The following is a 22,258-nucleotide window of genomic DNA, read 5'->3' on the forward strand; positions in this document are numbered from 1 at the left end:
ATTTTTGAGATATTTCTACAACTTAATTGGAGTCCACCTGTAGTAATTTCAGTTGATTGGACATGATTTGGAAAGGCACACACCTGTCTATATAAGGTCCCACAGTTAATAGTGCACGTTAGAGCACAAACCAAGCCATGAAGTCCAAGGAATTGTCCTGTAGACCTCCAAAACAGGATTTTATCAAGGCATAGACCTGGGAAAGGGTAAAGAAAATCTCTGCAGCATTGAAGGTCTCAATGAGAACAGTGACCTCCATCATCTGTAAATAGTTTGGAACCACCAGGACTCTTCCTAGAACAGGCCCCCTGGCAAAACTGAGCAATCGGGGGAGAAGGGCCTTTGTCAGGGAGGTGACCAAGAACCTGATGGTCACTCGGACAGAGCTCCAGCATTTCTCTGTGGAGGGAGGAGAACCTTCCAGAAAAACAACCGTCTCTACAGAACTTCAACAATCATGCCTGTATGGTAGAGTGGCCAGACAGAAGCCACTTCTCAGGCACCTAAAAGACTCTCAAGACCATGAGAAACAAAATTCATTGGTCTGATGAAAAAAAGATTGAACTCTTTGGCCTAAATGGCAAGCATCATGTCTGGAGGAAACCAGCCACTGCTCATCACCTGGCTTATACCATTCCTACAGTGAAGTATGATGGTGGCAGCATCATGCTGTGTGGCTGTTGTTCAGTGGCAGGAACTGCCTATTCAGGATTGAGGGAATGATGAACGAAGCAATGTACAAAGACATAATTGATGAAAACCTGCTCTAGAGCATGCAGGACCTCAGACTGGGAGGAAGATTCATCTTCCAACTGGACAATGACCCCAAGCACACAGCTAAGATAACAAAGGAGTGGCTAAATGACGACCCTGTGAATGTCCTTAGTGGCTCGGCTCAACGCCCAGACTTGAACCTGATTGAAAATCTCTGGAGAGATCTGAAAATGGCTGTGCACCGACGCTCCCCATCCAACCTGATGGATCTTGAGAGGTCCTGCAAAGAAGAATGGGAGAAACTGCCCAAAAATAGGTGTGCCAAGCTTGTAAATATCATACTCAAAAAGTCTTGAGGCTATATTTGGTGCCCAAGATGCTTCAACAAAGTATTGAGCAAAGGCTGTGAATACTTATGTACGTGGGATTTTTTTTTTTTTTTTAATAAATTTGCAAAGATTTCAAACAAACTTCTTTCATGTTTTCATTATGGGGTATTGTTCGAAGAATTTTAAGGAAAATAATTATTTTAAATCTATTTTGGAACTGACTGGAACAGGCAACAATCAATAAGTAGGAAGAAAGAATTGATAGAGGCGTTCTACTCTCCATACTCTGGGTGATGACCGCCAACAATAAACCAATATAAACTATAGTGAAGCTGCCCCTTTAAGAGTAATCATATGCACTTTTAAGTAATTTAATTAAAAAAAAGCAGGCGCTTGACTCTGAATCACCTTTTTAAATAATTTACAAAAATTCTAATTAAAAATTGTGAAATAAGTCCCAAAATTAAACACCATTAATATTTGTATTACATCCATATATCAAAGCATTTATGTCCCCAAACCACATGTATGTTATTCTTATTTTCACTTTATCCTTGTGCTTCTCCACACCAACTGTGCAAGCCAATGCAGGAATGAAGTGTAATGCACCACGTGATGGTAAAAATACACACTCACCAAAAGATATTGCATTTAAAGCGGGATTCCGCTGCCGTTTTTTTTTTATACCTGTGTCACTGGTGGGCGATTCCTACGGTGTCTTTGCAGTCACGATCGGCGTCTTTTTAACCCCCGGCGTGACGATTTCATTGCTAAGGAAAACTTTTAAAAAAGCAGTCCGGCGGTTTCCATTTTCACTGTGGGCGTTTGAAGCCCACAGGCATTTACTTCCTAGATGCGATGATGCTGAGCTCCCAGCATCCACCGCTCCATCTCGCACATGCTCATTGAGTGTCCTCTTTGTTTTCCTTCCTCTTGCCTCATGTGCTATAGTGGTAATGGCAGATAGAGCTGCCTGCCCACTTTCAAAATGGCAATTTCGGACATGCCCTCGTCACGTGACCGGCGTCCTCCTTCCGAAATCTCACGAGATTTCGGCATGACTGTGTCCCCCACTGATTCCTGGGAAATAGCTAAAAAAGTTCCCAGGGACCATTGCGAAGCCGATAAACACACCTACTCCCACGGGAGGAGAGCCCGGAAGTCGGCATAAACATTAAAAATAAAAGGTAAATACTGCATATTATTTTATTTCAATGGTCATATCTGCATCTATGTTCCAAAGCCATTTGAATAAGATGAACTTGCAATTTTCTGTACAAAACCGCTTTAAGCAATGTGGTCAATGCACGCTTTTGAAGACTCGGACAATATGGCTTTCCTCTGTAGCCAAGGCATCCAGTCTCTCAGGAAGCTTCTATGGGAACCACATATTCTGCTCTCCTCTCTCAAAAACATTTTGGATTGTTTGAAAATTTGGGACTTGTTTCACAATTTTTTATAAAATATTTTGTATTTAAGAAGGTGATTCAGTGTCATGTGCCTGTTTTTTGCTTAGTGAACGATCAATCTGTGCCAATGGTCAATTTAAACTGAAAACACAGTTGAACAGAAAAAAACTATTTTAAATGCCATATGTAGGATGAAAATTATACAATAAAATAGTAAAAAGTAATTCTATCAGTAAATTTTGGACTTTTGTTGGTTACATTCGTTTGAGGCTTCTGAGATTATTCCCAATTCAGTGACAGGTGCATTTGATCTGCTGTTGACCTCCATCTAGCCTGTTCTTGACTAGCTTTAAGCAGGCTATAATTAAGATAGAATTGCATGGGGATGCAAAACCCACCTGCTGCAAACAAAAACCTTTCAACACAGGCCCTAACTCTACATTTGCCACACAAAACAAACAAAATCACATCTACCCCAACCGTGTGAAATTTACCTGCTTCTTTAACTTTTTGCGGAAATACTCATATTTTCTTTTGTAATCCCGTGAATAAGGCACAGCCTTCAAAGCAAAAACAAAAAGTATGGAAAATTTAATATAACACTTAGGAAACTGAGTGTAATCATTGTTGTAAAATATTTTTTTTAAAGTTAACTGCATTTGTGTTTTTAGTGTGAAGCATCCCCTCTGTGCATAAATGCCAACTTAAAGTGATATTAAAGCGTTGTTTTTTTTTACATTAAAATAGAAAACATGTTATGCTTACCTGCTCTGTGCAGTAGTTGTGCACAGGGTAGCCCAGATCCTCTTCTTAGGTCCCCGAGAAGGGTCTCCGGCCCCTCCCTCCTACCCGTAGAGCAAGCAGCTTGCTATGGGGGCACCCAGGCAGGCTCTTTCCTGAACCGCTGCTCTGTGTGTCCATTCACACAACGCCAATGGCTCCCACTGCTGTCTCAGCCAATTAGGAGGGAGCGTCGAGACTCCCGTGCACATCGTTGATGGAAGATCGGATTCGGTTAAACATTGGGGGGGCTGCTGCACAGAGAAGGTTTTTTTACCTTCATGCATATCAAAAACAGGAAGAAGATCTGGACAGCCTCGCTCAAAAAATGTTTTTTTGCCTTTTATTCAAAAATTCTTGTGAACAAAAACACAAGCCACAGCAGGAACAGACAGGCTAACGTGTGAGCTATGACTGAGCACTACATTGAAGTTTGAAACGTGTTAGCGCCTGTCTGTTCCTGCTGTGGCTTGTATTTTTGCTGCTGCACAGACAAGGTTTTTTTACCTTCATGCATATCAAAAACAGGAAGAAGATCTGGACAGCCTCGCTCCAAAAAATTTTTTTTGCCTTTTATTCAAAAATTCTTGTGAACAAAAACACAAGCCACAGCAGGAACAGACAGGCTAACGTGTGAGCTATGACTGAGCACTACATTGAAGTGTGAAACGCGTTAGCGCCTGTCTGTTCCTGCTGTGGCTTGTATTTTTGTTCACAAGAATTTTTGAATAAAAGGCAAAAAAACGTTTTTTGGAGCGCGGCTGTCCAGATCTTTCTGTTTTTTATTGCTATATGCATTGCTGGCACCTAGGCTTCCAAGCTGGATGAGAAGGTTTTCTATTGTCGCTTGACCTACCTGGATCGGTGATATCTCTCTCTCTACCTTGATTTTTAGATTTTGCATACCTTCACGCATAGGTAAAGTTAAAAAAAACATGAGCCTTTATAAACACTTTAAGTTCCATCTCGTTCAAAAAATAAATGACCCCACATGTAGATGCCACAAAAAAATGTATTATTGATTAAACTCAATGACCAACTATGTTACTTTGTGGACTAACCAGCTGTTTTAATTAATAATGCAGGTGGAAAAAAAAAATCTTGGTTCCAAATATATATATTGCTGGCTATACCGTGGTGGCAGTCATAAAGAACAATGTAGTAGTGTTATGAAAAAAAAAAAAAAAAAAACTGATTCCAGCTATAATATAAAATTGATTATAGTGATTCTAAAAGATCACAAAGACAAAATACAATAACTTACTGGCCCAGCTATTGCTGCAGTCTGTAATCGTGGATCTTCCCACTGTGTTTTCTTTGTGTCTGAAATGAACAAGAATGAGCATTAAAACACATTAAAATCATTATTCTAACAATCTGTATATTAACTTTACCCAGCATGATGCCTTGTGCTAGGTTTATATTTTGTACAGCTGGGGGCTCCAATTTGTGGCTGCCACTGTTCATGTCACCTATGACATCATTTGTCTGCTTAATACTGGAATTGTCAGACACATTTATGGTATCAAAAATAATAATAATAAAATAGTTTAAAACAAATTAGAAAAACAGATTGTGGCTTACTGTGGTCAATATAAAAGACTCTGCCATCTGAATGTGTTCGCTCTTCCCAGCCAGGCTGAAAGATAAATAACATACTTGATAAAGTAATAAGAACTAATAATATACAGATGTAAAGTTTGTTGCAAAAAACATTATAAATCTTAAATATAAAAGTGTGATGTCTCACTCCTGTGCATTCAGTCTGGGGGGTGAACGTTGATGTCCTGGACTTTCAGGAAATAGGTTGAATGGCACTTGGTATCATTCAATCTAAAAGAGCTGCACAGCATCACTGAATTACTGGGCCAGAAGGGCACAACACCGGAGGTCAAATGAGCATAACAACTGGAGCTGCTTTTTTATTTTTCACCTCTCCCGAGGACTGACATTGGATTTTTTTTTTTGCTCAAACTAGAGTAAGGCTTCTCATATTTGTTGGTTAAAGGGCACTTTGTGGTAACGTTAATCAGAGATTTGGGGGAAAATACAGGGAAAGAGTATAAGGTATGGAAAGAAAGTGATAATAATAAACAAAACAAAGGAATTACTTGCATCTCTATTTAGGTTTTTTTTTTTTTTTCACTCACTGGTAGTGGTCCCAGGTCTAAGAGATCGATGGGTGGCTTTGGCCTTAGCTGAACTGGAATTCTCAACCTTGGATCATCCTATAATAAATCAGAAATCTTGTTATGGAAGAGATAAGCTGTGACCTATTATATCAATAGAACTTAAAAAAACTTGCAATGAAAAGATAAGAACATCATAATTCCCTCATTCCCCTTTACTTCCCTGTCGATTGGAGGGAATCAAGTTTCTTGGAACTGAGGGGTATACAGGCTTTCCTGTGAGCAGTAAAAGGGGTTGGGCTCATCTAACAGTTTGTCAAGAATTTATTATAACTGCTCATAGTAAAGCATATCCTGTGACTCTTTCTTCTGTACTGTATGATACCAACCACTCCAGGAAAAACTGTGTTGCAACAAACTAGTTGCGTGCAGAATTACACTACTAATGTAAAACTCCAGGCAAACTTTATTTTTGCACATAGTGGAGAAGGGTTAGAACCCTAGTTAGTTTTTGTATTGCTGCTGGGATTCCCCTGGGGAAGATTTCCTCTCACTGTCCATATGGTCACAGGGAAATCTCCTGAACTGGGACAGAGATAGTTTGGGGTTTATGAAGACTGGATAATTTCCATGAGGGTGCTGTTTTCTATGCAGAGACCCAGTGTTTCATAGATTTAGTAAAATGTTCGCAGAAAAGTTTTTCACTGAGCCTGCCCTCTATCAGTTCAGTTTTTTTCATTCAATCCAATAGTTGAACGGAAAAAAAAAAAAACAGACCCCTGTTTGGTTGGCATAAGCCTCACACCATCAGGCCACCCAGATATTCATAATGCCCTCTTAGCTAGCAACATTTATTTAGAAGTCTTTTCTTCTGACTAGATGAAGTAGGTTACTGCACTTTCACTTATTGAATAGGCCTGTATGTGTAGCTCAGAAAAAGTTCTACATACTCTCAGGAGGACAACCTATGGGGGCTTATTCACATAGTGTGGTGACAGACATTTTCCTGCAATGTAAAGCACATGTCACCGCAAGGACACACAAAATATAATTTTTTCTGTGTATCCCATTCACACTGCAAAACAGCCTGGAGCTATGCTGCAGTTTATCGCAGTGCACTGTACAGAACCATATGGCACTGTGAAGCAGTCCAGCAAAATGCGCTCCCGAACAGCACCATGTATGAAATCGTTACAAAATAAATAAAAGGGAACGGTGTAAAAAGCTAAAATCGCACACATCACTACCCCCTACCGCAGTCGAGAATGAGGCGAGGTAAAATTCTCCGGAAGCTGTCCTTGTAGTGTGAATTCAGCTCAAAAGGCACGCAACATATTTTTTATATGAATGATTTGTATATGTTGATAATCATCTCTCATATTTAGTATATTAAAACCATTTACTGATACTATATAATTTGGAGCATCATATGAATGTAAACCAAATACCCATGTAGTAGTTTTGGTGACATGATTTATGAAGAAAGGCCTTCCGTTCGGTGCATGCCGCATTTCCCAGCCTTTGGGGAGGAAGCCCTGATCCCGGTCCACCGACAGTTTTGAAGATTCGTTTGCTGGGATCTGATGCTGATGACTGGTAGGGATACTCTGTACTGAGGGTGGATGTGCCATTTCCACTGGTGCCTGTTGTAGAGATTCAGTGTTTAAGACCCTTTGAGAGTACCTTTCAACTCTTCAGAGTTTACATTTAAAGGTTCCCTGGAGGCTCCCTACGTCTTAGTAAAAACAAAGGCAGCAATTACATGCAGCTGATAATAATGAGGGTAGCATAAAAGTTTGATCTACACTTACCTTATGGGTGATGTTGTTTCTACACAACTAAAGCTGGCTATCAAAATTTCGATCCGTGTATGGCCATTCCCATTGATCTATTTATTGATCGACTTTCCACTAGTTTGTTGGAAAATTTACGGTCAATCAGTGCATGCAGCCAATTCAGCTGGCACAATAGGAAAAGGCTGTCTCCAATATTTCTAGATTTATCCTGAAAGGACAATCTCCATGAGGCAATGATAGCTACAACCAATTAACAATGAGCTCAAGGGTTCTGAGCAACAATAACACAACTTAAGAGTGTGCTCTTTGAACTGACTGTCCCTGTTTTGTAAATGCACTTTCAACGCCTACTTTCTATTACTAGCATATTTGGTCGGGTTATTTTCAGGTTGTAATTCCTGAGTAAAGATTATCGTATACACAGATGCTAGAGGTTTAGTGAGTACGATAACAGTGCTGCATGTATACTATACTATGCAACTAGAAAAACAGAGCACAAATGTTCTATTACCTTTAAAGTTTATCCAAATACAGTTTTTACATTTTAAAAGACAGCAAAGGTTTTTAATAATGCATATTCTAACTAGGAAACTACTATATAATTATCCTTTACTTTACTACCACATCTCAAAGGTCTAACACTGGCAATACTGTAAATGATTTTCAAACTTTTGTTTAAACATTTGTAGAAAAATTCTCAGTACATTCAATGGATGATGTTTGGATGTTTTTCAAAATTTTGTTTGCCTTTAGCATTCGATTTTGGAATGAATGTAATTTCCCAAATGAAAACCACACACGCTGTTTGACATTGTTCTGCTCCTTGTAACGGTGGTCAAAAAAGAATGTTGATTTGACCCCATTAATGATTAGAATTTGGAACAAACAGTCTTAAAACAAAACATTTTAAAAAGGAAACTCTAATAGTGTATGGCCAGCTTTTTACTAACTGTAACCTGTTAGCCCTTGTACACACGGTCGGACATTCTGATGGAAAATGTCCAATCGGACCGCGTTGTCGGATAATCCGATCGTGTGTGGGCTCCATCGGACTGTTTCTTTCGGACTATTCGACCGACAAAGTTTTAGAGCTGGCCTATAAAATTTTCCGACAACATGATCCGATCATTTGTAGAGAATTCCGATCGGACAAAGTGCCACACATGCTCAGATCAAATTCCTAGACCAAAGCTACTGGCTACTAGTCTGAACGTAGTCCAATCGTAATTAAATAACGTCATCACGTTACGAACGATCGGATTTTCCGACAACTTTGTCCGACCGTGTGTATGCAACACCAGTTTCGGACAAAATCCGATGGATTTGGTTGTCGGAATGTCCAACTGTGTGTACAAGGGCTTACACTTTTGTGAGATATAGACTGGGTGGTCCCTGTGGGGGCACACATCCACCACTTCCGCTGGTGTCTCAAATCCTGTAATTTCCCTATAGAGAGGTTAGATATCATTGGGACACAATAGATGGCTTCTTTGTAGGAAATAACTTTCTGTGTGCACACACACAAGATTTAAGGGACTAGCTGGAGAATTTGCCATGATGGCTGTGTGGCTCCCTATGGACTGCACAGTGTGGATCTGTCAGAAGCATGGGCAGATCAGCACATAGCTATTTAGACAGTTATGAAAGGAAAGAAGGTAACTTAAAGTATAATTATAGAAAAAAAAAAAAAAAAGTATAGTTATCCTTTAAGTCAGTGGTTCTCAACCGGGGTTCTGCGGAACCCTAGAGTTCCGTGGGAGGTCCCCAGGGGTTCTGCTGCGATCTGTCAGTTGCAGGCAGCTGTTAGAAGGATCGCAGACACAGGCAGAAATAGGCAGGGAAGCGGCTGGCACCCTATTGGATGTAGCGCGCTGTTCCCGCCCGGCCCCTCCTGTCCTTCCTGAGTGCTTGTAAGTGACATCATCTGGAGTAGACAGGATAGGAGGAGGAGGAGGAGGGGCCGAGGGGGAACATCGCGCCACTGGAGAAGATATGAAACTAGCTCTGAAGCCAGCAGAAAAAAGTACTGAAGTGTGCCCCGCTGTGTACTCCCACAATGTGCCCAAGAGTCTGTCCCCTACCCCATGTAATGTGCCATGTCCTTGTCCCATGTAATGTCCTGTTATGTTCTCTGCCCCATGTCATGAGCCCTGTCCCATGTAATGTGCCCTGTCCCATGTAATGTGCCCCGTCATGTGCTCTGCCCCATGTAATGTCCCCTGCCCCATGTAATGTCCCATGTAATGTGCTCTGTCCCATGCAATGTCCCCTGTCCCGTGCCATGTCCCCTGTCCCGTGCCATGTCCCCTGTCCCGTGCCATGTCCCCTGTCCCGTGCCATGTCCCCTGTCCCGTGCCATGTCCCCTGTCCCGTGCCATGTCCCCTGTCCCGTGCCATGTCCCCTGTCCCGTGCCATGTCCCCTGTCCCGTGCCATGTCCCCTGTCCCGTGCCATGTCCCCTGTCCCGTGCCATGTCCCCTGTCCCGTGCCATGTCCCCTGCCCCGTGCCATGTCCCCTGCCCCGTGCCATGTCCCCTGCCCCGTGCCATGTCCCCTGCCCCGTGCCATGTCCCCTGCCCCGTGCCATGTCCCCTGCCCCGTGCCATGTCCCCTGCCCCGTGCCATGTCCCCTGCCCCGTGTCATGTCCCCTGCCCCGTGTCATGTCCCCTGTCCCGTGTCATGTCCCCTGTCCCGTGTCATGTCCCCTGTCCCGTGTCATGTCCCCTGTCCCGTGTCATGTCCGCTGTCCCGTGTCATGTCAGCTGTCCCGTGTCATGTCAGCTGTCCCGTGTCATGTCAGCTGTCCCGTGTCATGTCAGCTGTCCCGTGTCATGTCAGCTGTCCCGTGTCATGTCCCCGGTCCCGTGTCATGTCCCCGGTCCCGTGTCATGTCCCCGGTCCCGTGTCATGTCCCCGGTCCCGTGTCATGTCCCCTGTCATGTCCCCTGTCCCGTGTCATGTCAGCTGTCCCGTGTCATGTCAGCTGTCCCGTGTCATGTCAGCTGTCCCGTGTCATGTCAGCTGTCCCGTGTCATGTCCGCTGTCCCGTGTCATGTCAGCTGTCCCGTGTCATGTCAGCTGTCCCGTGTCATGTCAGCTGTCCCGTGTCATGTCAGCTGTCCCGTGTCATGTCAGCTGTCCCGTGTCATGTCAGCTGTCCCGTGTCATGTCCCCTGTCCCGTGTCATGTCCCCTGTCCCGTGTCATGTCCCCTGTCCCGTGTCATGTCCCCTGTCCCGTGTCATGTCCCCTGTCATGTCCCCGGTCCCCTGTCATGTCCCCTGTCATGTCCCCTGTCATGTCCCCTGTCATGTCCCCTGTCATGTCCCCTGTCCCATGCCCAATGTTCCATGAGCTGTAGATGTGAACATTTCAGGGGTCCCTCGAGATCTCAAACTTTTTGTCAGGGGTTCCTCCAAGGTATGGATCAGTGTTCCGGTGATGATGTTTTACCTCAATGTTTATTGAGTTGCACAACACTACGCTAACACCAGTACACATAGGTACACTTGTCACCCCTCCAACTGCGGCCCTCCCCAGTTAACCTCTTCACTCCCTGTCACCAATTGCAGTTTTCAGATTTTTCACTGATCACTGCATTAGTATCACTTGTGACACTAATCAGTGTTAGGGTAATTAGTAGTGGGCCCCGTTCGGTCTAGGTTTAACCCCTTAATTGACCGCCAGTTAACCCTTTCACCGCCTGTCTCAGTGTGATTAACAGATCTTTTTTCTGATCGCCGCATTAGTGTCACGGGTGACGCTAATTAGCCAGTTAGTTGATTTGCTTCACCGTCAGGTTTTTATAGCTTCAGGTTCCCCCATATATTACCTAATACAGGTTTTAACCCCCTGATTGCCCCCCAGTTATCCCTTTCACCCTGTCACCAGTGATCACCTTATTAGTGTCATGGGTGATGCTGGTTACTTTGTTTTTTTTTATAGCGTCAGGGCACCCTCCATATATCACCTAATAAAGGTTTAACTCCCTGATCACCCAGCAAGAAACATCAGTTAGGTTTTAGCATCAGTCACGATCTGTGTCACCCCAGACAGTGTCAGATTAGTGCCAGTAGCGCCAACACTCACGCATGCACCATACACCTTCCTTAGCAGTATAGTGTCTGAACGGATCAATATCTGATCAGATCTATACTAGCGTCCGCAGTAGTTTAGAGTTCCCAAAAACACAGCGTTAGCTGGATCTGCCCAGAGACCTGCTGGCACCTGCAATTAGCCTCTCCGCCCACCCAAGTGCAGTATCAATCGATTACTGTCATTACAAAACACATAACTGCAGCGTTAACAGAGACGGGCCTGATCCCTGCAAACGTTAAAGAGGAAGTAAACCCTGATGGGTTTACTTCCTCTTTGATTCCCAACAAAGGTAAAGCATAATGGACTACTATGCATCGCATAGTAGTCCATTATGTGTCACTTACCTGACACAGGAGCCAGCGAAGTCACCGCTGTCACCTGTAGTCTGGAGCATCCATTTCCTCGATGGGTCTTGCTGCTCTCATTCGACGAAGCCTCGATGACGTCACTCCCGCGCATGCGCACGGGAGCCGCCACTCGCGGCATATCACCGTTGACAGCGGAGCGCTCAGTGCACCGCTGTCTACGGGGCATGCGCCGTAGACAGCGGTGCCTGTCTTTTGGCAAATATGTCCTAAACCGTGTAGGTTTAGGAGATATTTCTTGGACCTCCAGGTAAGCCTTAATCTAGGCTTACCTGCAGGTCAGAGTGGTTTGTAAGGGTTTACAACCACTTTTTTTTTGGTAGCATTTGAAACAGTCGCTGACAGTCAGGTGCTCTTTTTTTCCTGTGAGTTTCACTAGTTGTACCAGTAAATTTAGAGGCCACAACGTCCAATTGAAGAGGCCTACATGTTTCTGAGCATGACAGACGAGAGTGAAGAGGAACTCACCCATTTGTCAGATTCAGGCTCAGAATATGAACCTGTACACAGCAGCGACACCCTGACTGATAGCTCTGACAACGGAGTTGTAGTCCTTGCCAAGGTCAGGTGTACCTGCCCCGTTCTTCTGCTATTGTTGAGGTGCAAGAACTGCCAGGCTCTAGTATGGAACAGAGAGCCAGTACTAGTGCCATTCATCCTCCTGCTGAACTGGCATGCACCAGCGGCCTAGTACACCCTGGTCGTAGTCAAACGCTGTGGTATCATGTGGTGACGTGGAGAGTCCCATAGGTGTAGTTCAAGCTGGTGAGGTGGCTAGCACAACTAGTGTCCCGCAGCCACCAAGAAGATAAAGACAGGCCTGTCGAGACCATAGTGCCCTTCCTACTGCATTTGCCAATCCAAATTGGGTGCCCACCACTTCTGCAGCACCCGTACTTCCCCCATTCACTGGCCAACCCAGAATTCAGGTGGAAACAGTTGATTTTACATCACTTGATTTTTAATGGCTGTTTTTCACTGAAGATCTCTATAGATCTATTGTGGACCAAAGCAATTTGTATGCTGGTCAATTCATCGCCGCTAATCCCCAGTTGATCCTTGCCAGAGATGCGGCCTTTTGTAAACCACTTCAACCAACAGTTTGCATCTTTGTTTATTCCCGATCAAGTGGTCTGCGTTGACGAGTCCCCGATTAAGTTTTTTGGCCGCTTGTTATTCAAACAGTATTTTTCCAGCAAGTGTGCCATATATGGGGTCAAGATGTATAAGCTCTGTGACAGGACAACAGGCTATACATATAGTTTTATGGTTTACGAGGGAAAAGATAGTCACGAGAACTGCCCAAACAACATAGAGAGCGCTGGTAAGATTGTGTGGGACTTGGTGTCACCCTTATTCGGAAAGGGGTACCACTTGTATGTGGACAATTATACCACTTTTTAGTCCCTTGTTTGATCATGGAATCTGCGCATGTGGCACAGTGCAATCGAATTGCCGCGGCTTAACCCAGCAGCTCGTAGGTTCCCATCTTAGGATGGGGGAGAAAGCCTGCTTGAGAAGTAATAATTTGCTTGCAGTGAAGTGGAGGGATTCATGGAATGTTTTCATTCTGTCCTCCCTTCATGCAGACATGACGGCCCAAATTCAAACAGCAACTGGTGTTGTGGAGAAACCCCTCTGTGTCCATGAATACAACCTTAATATGGTAGGGGTGGACCTCAATGAACAGTTGATGGTGCTATACTTAACTGCCCGTCAGGCCAGACACTGGTATAAAAAAGTGTTTGTATACTTATTCCAATTGACTCTGCTGAATGCTTATGTGCTATACAAAGTGTCAAGACGAACTGGATCCTTCCTTAAATTCCAGGAAGAGATTGTCACAGCCCTATGCCCCAATTACCAATGCAAATGCAGTAAGCCAGCGGCATGGGAGGCATTTTCCGTATGTCCTCCCTGGTACCCCTACCCACCGATCACCACAAAGATGATGTTGTGTCTGTAGCAAGCACGGATATAGGCATGACACCAGCTATCATTAACCCTCCTGGTCTTTGCATTGCTGAATGTTTCGAAAGCTACCACACAGTAGTGGAGTATTAGCGTAGGGTACAGCACTGCAAAGACTAGGACACACTTTCACAGGGTCTCCAAAGATGCCATCGCATTTTGAGAGACCCGAACCTGGACCCATTACAGTTATAAATAAAAGTGTAAAAAAAATAAAAAATAAAAGCCGTTTTATTGCTATTTCTCCCTTTTGTTCTGCTCTTTTTTACTATGCTTTATCATGTTTGCTTTTCAGGTATGTAATTCTTTTATACTGTACTGTTTAGGCTTCATGCACACGAGACGCCGGTGAAAACTCTGCTCAAAAAAAGCTGAAACGCCCGTTTTGCCGCGTTCGCATGCCTAGTTTAGCCGCGTTTGCATTTATAAGCATTTATAAAGATAACATCATGTAGACCCTCCCCAAGCTCTCAAAGCATGTTTTTTTAAACTATTTCTGCCATAGGGGATTTGTCCCATAATTGCATGTGATTCTGAATTACTTCAATTAATTGGTTTTGGGTTACATCGGAAGTCATTTACAGAGATGTGTCTTCCAAGATGATCAACTTGCTGATCACAATCCAAGGTGTGGACAAGCCTAGCTTGGGGGAAGGTGGGTGGCTTGTGGAAAAAAGTTTCAGTTTCATGAAGGATGGGTGTTCAATATGGAAACATGGTGGGGGGTTGGGGCTGACTAGACATTGATATGCAGGTTTTTTTATGTGAAAAAAAGGCAATGCTATGGTTTGGCCAGACTAGGTGGAGTCACTGATTAGATTAGAAATTGGATGAGGGTTTGGGGCAAAGAAGTGGAGGCATTCCTCATTGTCCAAGCTACTGGAAACACTAGAGATTTTATGGGATTGTATCACAAAGTAAATACGCTCCATGAATTATATAAAGTAATTACAACATTTTTTAAACTTTTTTTTATTGTTTTCTATGGTTTTCCATCATATTTCTGAGTTTTCAGGTCCAAAAAATTGGGTTCCTTTAAAAACTCTTATAAACGCAAACGCGGCTAAACGTGGGTGCCGCGTTTTGCATCTGAAACGTGGAACACTTTTGCGTATGAACCCATTTTTTTGCTTCTGGAAAAACGAGGTTAAACACAACTGCATAAAAACGGCAAAAAAATAGACTGTGTACATGGACACATAGGATAACATTGAATGAGTTCAGGGGCAGTTGAAAAAAGTGTCCAACTGCCTCTGAACACGCGTTTAACAGCGTCTCATGTGCATGAGGCCTTATTGTGTTTTATTATTAACCATTGTTTGCTCTTCCGGTACACCATTCAGCAGCAGCACTGATTTATCTTGACAGCAACAGCATTTGCTCTCACGATACAAAGGTACTTTTAAAAATGATGCGCAAGTACTGTGTAAAAAAAAGAAAAAAGAATTGCAACAGCCACCATTTTAACCTTTTTTTTTTTACACAAAGTTGTCACTAAATGATATATTGTTCAAACATGGCATGGTTATATGTGGAATTACACCCCAAAATACATTCTGCTGCTTCTTCTGCTGCTTCTTCTGAATATGGGGATACCACATGTGAGACTTTTTGAGAGCCTAGCCAAAAAACCAATCATCGCCTTCAGGCTTTCTAAAGGCGTAAAATTGTGATTTTACGCCTCATTACCTATCACAGTTACGGAGGCCCTGAAATGTCGAGATAGCACAAACCCCCCCCCCCCCCAAATGACCCCGTTTTGGAAAGAACACACTCCAAGGTATTTGCTAAGAGGCATGGTGAGTATTTTGCAACTCTCGTTTTTGAAATTAAAGAAAAGAAAAATGTATTTTTGTATGCCTCTCAGCAAATAGCTTGGGGTGTCTACTTTCTAAAATGGGGTCATTTGGGAGGGGGTGGGGGGGGGGGTTGCACTATCTGGGCATTTCATAGCCTCCGAAACTGTGATAGGTAGTGAGGCATGAAATCAATAATTTTTTTTTTACCCGAGACATATGGCTGAATGCTTTTTGGCCTAAACGTATGACTAAAATTTAGTTTATTGTATTTTTTTAATAGCAAAAAATAGAAAATATAATTTTTTTTCTAAATGTTTGGTCTTTTTTCGTTTATATTGCAAAAACAAAAAACAAAACAAAAGAAAGCTCTATTTGTGGGAAAAAAAGGATGCAAATTTAGTTTGGGTACAGCATTGCATGACCGCGCAAATACCAGTTAAAGCAGCGAGGTGGCAAATTGTAAAAAGTGCTCTGGTCAGGAAGGAGGTAAATCCTTCCGGGGCTTAAGTAGTTAAGAGAAAAAAAATAAACAAATTTTGAAAAAGATGACAGCAGCAAAGCATAAACAATTTGGGACAGGGCAGCAAAAAGCTGGCAAAGTAAGTGATACTAACAATAAAGAGATGGAGGAACATTTTTGCAACCAATTAGGTTAATTGGCAACAGATCAGTAACATGATTGGGTATAAAAGAGCATTTTTGAGAGTCGGTGTCTCAGGTGAAGATGGGAAGAGGTTCAACAATCTGTGAAAAGTTGCATCTAAAAATTGTCAAACAATTTCAGAATAATGTTCCTCAGCGTAAGACTTTAAATATAGCATCATCTACAGTTCATAATATCATTAAAAGATTCCAAGAGTCTAGAGAGATCTCTGTGCACAAGGGAGAAGGCTGAAACCCAAGACTGGATGACTGTGATCTTCGGGCCCTCGACAGCACTGCATTAAAAACAGGCATGATTCTGTGATGGACATCACTTCATGGGCTCAGGAATACTTCACTGACTGTGGACAAATTTTGACGCACCATCTAAAAATGCAGCTGTCTTCTCTGGGCCAAAGCTCAATTAAAATGGTCTGTTGAAAAGTGGAAAACTGTTCTGTGGTCAGACAAATCAGAATGTGACATTCTTTTTAGCAACTATGGGTGGTGCCACATCCTCTGGGTTAAAGAGGAGAGGGACCGTCTGGCTTGTTATCACACTCAGTTCGAAAGCCTGCATCTCTGATGGTATTTGGGGAGGGGGGCATTAGTGCATATAGAAAGGGCAGCTTTAACATCTGGAAAAGCACCATCAATGCTGACAGACATATCCAGGTTTTAGAGTAGCAATGCTCAGACAAGAGTGGGGTAACATTACTCTCCTAAAACTCCAGCAACTGGTCTCAGTTCCCAGATATTTACAGAGAAGATACTATACCATGGAAAAGGAGGCCCTTTCCCAACCTTTTTTGGAATTGGGGTTTCAGTTAAGTACAGTACTGGGGAATTCTGCAGTGCTGTATTGTGTCCTGGTACCTGTACTATGGGCCTCTCCCACGTAGTTGTTCTTGTGTTGTGATCTATGAAATACGATCTTCCTTTGTCATCTTGTTTTTCCTCCCAACCAGGGGGTAATCCAGAAGAGGTAGGCAATAACTGTTGAAAAAGATATTTGATATTTACAAAGTATAGAAACCTTATGCATTTAAAAATAAATCAAAATGCAAAGCAAAGCAAACTATTTATTTTGCTAACGTGATCTGTTTTCTGAGGGGAAATAGCATAGAAAACTGTGTCTTAACCTTCAATCCTGTAGACATTCTTGGTAGGTATTGGCTGGGAATCACAAGATCCTGTGTCTACAGCTGAACCATGTCAAATATGATGGGGTTTATATAAAAGTAGCACATTTTAGTTTGTTGCTGTAAACATGTTACAGCAACAAACAATAAATCAAATAACTCCTAAAAACCAGGAACTGGAAATTGCACTGTTTTTAAGGGTCAATGTCCAGAGTTGCAGTTTGGTGGCAGTTTTAGTAAGAAACTAAGGAAGAAAAAGGAAGAAAGGTTAAAGTCTGGTACACACTATCTGTTTATTTTTCGTTCAACCCAGCGGGCTGAACTAAAAAATACTGAGGAGCTCACTGTACTATCTGATGTTAGTACAGTGATGTCCCCTCTCAGCTATTGTGTTCGGACAAGGGGAATGCGAGGTATGCCCCCCCCTCCGCCAGAACACACCGGTCAGCGCTCACAGCCATTAGATGCTAGTTTTCCAGCAAGTGCATTCAGCCGGCTTCTGTCGAACTGGCTGAGGTACACACAAGCCAAATGTCAGATGGTTTATGTTGACCCGCACAATGTTCGGCCCGTTTGTAAAAGGCTTACGGAAAAGTCTGTACCTTTGTCTTCAATGTTTTAGAGTTATGAGCATCTTTTGGATTTGGTTTAGCAAAATGTCCTGCTGCTTTCAAATTCACATTTCTAAACTAGATGCATACTCTTAATTTTCATTGGCCCAGTACACAAATTAGAAACAAAATGCACAATAACCTGAAGCAAACCCAAAGCACATTGCATGCAATCCTAAAGCATAATGCATGCCAACCAGAAGCAAAATTTAGGTATTAAACACAACTGACTGGCCCTACTCCAGTAAATTCTAAATATTTTCGTTTAAACTGACTGGAACAAGGCTTACTCGTTAAGCAGCTCTAAAGGTTACCCTATTTTGAATCTTTAAAGAGTATGTAAACTCAATATTTCATATTCCTGATATGTGCCTGCTGTGCCATGTACTTGTATCAAAGAGTACCCTGTTCTCTTTGTATTTTGTTTGAAATCCCTGATGTTACTGCCAGTCCCTCTGCTTTAAAAACTGACCACACTAAGCATAAGAGCACACAGTTGTCGGTTCTCTAGCTGTGCTGGGAACTCTGTGTGATGTCCTCCAATGATCAGATTTGTCCTGACATGCCCCACTGCACGGTCTTTCATTTGAAAAACCAGTGCACTGTTGTCTCCTCCCCCAGATCTTATGCAGCTGAAAAGAGACGGAACAAAGGGAATGGGATAAAAAAAATAAAAAAAAAGATACTTATAATGTTTTTTTCCTATTTATACACAAATGTTTTGCCTTTCAATTTAATTTCAAACTGAATGGGTTGTTTTTCAATGTGATTGTTGACAATCAAGATTATTTTGGGTACCTGCTTATTAATAGTTTGTTTTGGAATGTACAGAGTCTTTGGGATGTGCTCGAATCTGCAGCAACTAATATATATCATCATCTTATATCTACCATATACAGCCTAAACTGAGCCACCAATGTAATCTTCAGTGCTAGCAATTCACCCTAAAGGGGCAGTTCCGCTAATCTGATCCCTCCCCCCTCCGGTGCCACAATCGGCACCTTTCAGGGGGGAGGGGGGTGCAGTTACCTGGATAATCCAGGTATCTGCACCCACTTCCGGGCAGACTGCCGCAGACGCCCCCCCCCCCCCCCCCCCCGTTGTGTTCTGGGAAACACACAGTTCCCAGGACACAGCGGGGGATCTGAAGGGACACGCAGTGCGACTCGCGCATGCGCAGTAGGGAACCGGGCAGTGAAGCCGCCATGCTTCACTTCCCGATTCCCTGACAGAGGATGGCGGCGGTGGCAGCAGTGAGACGAGCGATCGCTCGTCATCTGCCGCCGACATCGCTGGACCCTGGGGCAGATAAGTGTGATTTTATTAAAAGTCAGCAGCTGCAATATTAGTAGCTGCTGGCTTTTAATATTTTTTTTTTAGGTGCAGAACCACTTTAAACTCAGGTGCATGAATCAGCAGGTTTTCAAATAGTTTATCTGCACTGTGGACATCAACTGACTACTATTGGTCAGAATAAGGCCCCCTTTCACACGGGCGACTGTTGTGCCGCTGTTAAAAACATGTTTTGTTATTTTGAAATTCAGAGAATTCTGGCACCGTGTTTACTTGCAGTTGTACATTGTGATTAGCTGCGTTTAGGTGAGTTTACGTGCCATGCGTTTAACTGCGTTGGAACATTCTTGCTATTTCTGATGTGCTTTGTTTTTTTTCTTTCTTTATTGCCACTGCTATCTGCAGGAGAAATAGTACACAATAGTACACATGATTACCTGCAGTTATGTGCAGATAGCTGCAATAAATCGTTCCTGGACGCAGTCAAATTAATTTTTTTCTATCCGCACCAAACCCAATGTAACGAAACCGTTGCTAAATGCAGTGTGTGAATGGGGCAATAGGAAAGAATTGTGTGAGTTTAGCTGCGGTAGATAACTTGATCTATCCGCAGCTAAAAGCTGAATTCTATACGCCCGTGTGAAAGGGGCCTAAGCCTGTTCCATGATACCTTAAAATAAAACAATATATGTTTTAAACACAGCATTAAACAGGCCAAACACCATTTAACACAGCCAATTGATCATGCATTGGGAGACAACAGAAAATCTTACAACTGGTAACGTAGGTAGTTCTTCCTGTGTATATGATTGCAAGCTCCCTCTTCTGCTGGAATTCACCTTTACAAAATACATTTAAAATGTGATGAAAATGAAAGATGAAAATCTATGAAAAAAAAAATCTAAGCATGGGTGTAATATTTCTGAAATAAAATTCTGCTTCTAGAAAGTTCTATACTTCCTAAAGAGAAAGTACAAGAAATTGAATTGTATATGCAAAATATAAACTTCATTTATGGGGTCCTTCACCAGATGTCGCAGGGAAATTTCAGCTCTCAGGTGGTTCACACTCTGCCTGCACATGTCCATCCCATGTGCTGTGCCCTGGGTAGTTGGAAAATTCCATTAGGTTTCTACTATCCAACTAGATCAAATCCAGAGATGAACAGCAGGGCGATGCAAATGCAAGCGTGTGGGAAGTGGATGAACAGCATGGATAACTATGGTTTTGGATCAGCATATCTAGTAAATGAACAAATAAACATATAAACTTAACTACACTAGGTTCCTGGGGTCCCTCTAACTACTTTGCTCTGACATCTGTACACCCCTATGGACCAGTTCATTTTATACATTTCTCTTGTTTATTCTGCAATAACTTTGTCATTATTAAGACAACAAAGTTACAAATATACTGTATATTTTTTTTTAAGGACAAGTAAGGATTTGTTTTCATTATTTTTTTGACCAGTGTTAGTTTAAACAAAATAAGATCGCTGTACATAAATAGTATACATTTTATTCTATAGCTTGTACTGTTTACAATGATATTAACATTATGATTCTGGCACAAAGAACTGCAAAATTGTCTATAAAGTTTTACATTTTTTGCTTTTTATTTTTGTTTTAAGGCGGAGCTCCACCTTAAAAAAAAAAGAAATATTAAAAGCCAGCAGCTACAAATACTGCAGCTGCTGACTTTTAATAAATGGACACTTACCTGTCCAGGGTGTTCGCAATGTCGGCAGCAGATGACAAGCAATCGCTCGTCTCTCAGCTGCCCCCCGCCGCCATCCGCAGTCAGGGAATCAGGAAGTGAAGCATTGCGGCTTCACTGCCCGGTACTGCACATGCGTGAGTCGCGCTGCACGTCTTCACTGGTCCCCGTTGTGTTCTGGGAAAACTGTGTGTTTGCCCGGAAGTGGGTGCAGATACCTATAGTATACAGGCATTTGCACCCCCCTCCCGCTTGAAAGGTGCCAATTGTGGCACCGTGGGGGCGGAGTAATCTGATGAGCGGAAGTTCCACTTTAGGGTTGAGCTCCGCTTTAATAAGACACTAAAATCCTATGAGAGCGATTTTTCAGTGATCTGAAAATCTGAATTTTTTTTTTTTTCAACAAAAACTGTAGCTGCTGACTTTTAATAAACACACACTCACCTGTCCTAGGATCCAGCATTGTCCACAACTGGCCAGTTTCTTCACCGGGTTTCAATCCCCAGTGTCGGCATACAACCTGCACTGAATGGTCCCACAGCTTTCTGGGACCCGTGACCTGCCCCAAAAGGCAGCAGAGGAAGGAAGGAGGGCCGAACTAGCGCTCGGATCGCCGTGATGATCTCATCTAAATCCTGAAGTGGGGGAGGGGGAACCTGTCAAAACCAGGTACCCACACCCCCCCAAAAAATGATGTGCCAAATGTGAAGGGGGGAGGAAGAGTGGAACTTCCTCTTTTGGGTGAAGTGCTACTTTAACCACTTGCCAACCGCCACGCACGCATATACGTCGGCAGAATGGCTCGTACAGGCAAATGGGCGTACCTGTATGTCCCTTTGATTCCGTCGCTTTGAGGGCGCCCACCGCGAGACCGTGCCCACGAGTCCCGCAAACTCGATGTTCGCTTAAGGCCCACGATCGTGAGTTGGAGAAGCAGAACGGGGAAATGCCTATGTCAACAAGGCATTTCCCTGTTCTGCCAAGTAACATGACAGGGATCTACTGCTCCCTGTCATCGGGTGCATCGATCGCTGTCATTACAGTGGTAGCCCATCCCCCCCAGTTAGAATCACTCCCTAGGACACAACCCCTTGATCGCCCCTAGTGTTTAACCCCTTCCCTGCCAGTGTCATTTATACAGTAATCAGTAGCTATTTATTGCACTGATCGCTGTATAAATTACAATGGTCCCAAAATAGTGTCAAAGGTGTCCACCATAATGTCGCAGTCCCGATAAAAATTGCAGATCACCGCCATTACTAGTAAAAAAAAAAAAAAATGCCATAAATCTATCCCCTATTTTGTAGACACTATAACTTTTGTGCAAACCAATCACCAATCACCATACGCTTATTGCGATTTTTTTTACCAAAAATATGTAGAAGAATATATATCTGCCTAAACTGAGGAAAAATTTGTTTTTTTTTAAATATATTTTTGGGGGATATTTAATATAGCAAAAAG

General features: G+C 42.9%; 1 protein-coding gene across 4 annotated transcripts in view; it reads right to left on the minus strand.

Moving 5' to 3' along the window:
• Positions 1-22,258, minus strand: part of NEDD4 (NEDD4 E3 ubiquitin protein ligase) — a 261,538-nt gene that overhangs the window by 46,740 nt on the left and 192,540 nt on the right. For 3 of the 4 annotated variants that reach the window (XM_077474123.1, XM_077474121.1, XM_077474119.1), the window contains 7 exons: positions 19,852-19,917; positions 16,909-17,028; positions 6,810-7,004; positions 5,383-5,460; positions 4,817-4,871; positions 4,497-4,555; positions 2,947-3,012 (listed from right to left, as the gene is read on the minus strand). In XM_077474123.1, coding sequence (XP_077330249.1) covers positions 2,947-3,012; positions 4,497-4,555; positions 4,817-4,871; positions 5,383-5,460; positions 6,810-7,004; positions 16,909-17,028; positions 19,852-19,917 — 639 coding nt within the window. The remainder of the gene's footprint in view (positions 1-2,946; positions 3,013-4,496; positions 4,556-4,816; positions 4,872-5,382; positions 5,461-6,809; positions 7,005-16,908; positions 17,029-19,851; positions 19,918-22,258) is intronic. The other variant, XM_077474120.1, reaches the window with a different exon arrangement.

This window comes from Lithobates pipiens, unplaced genomic scaffold (assembly GCF_037356315.1).
Source record: "Lithobates pipiens isolate NorthernLeopardFrog02 unplaced genomic scaffold, aLitPip1_a1.2 Scaffold_8, whole genome shotgun sequence".
NCBI lineage: Eukaryota > Metazoa > Chordata > Amphibia > Anura > Ranidae > Lithobates > Lithobates pipiens.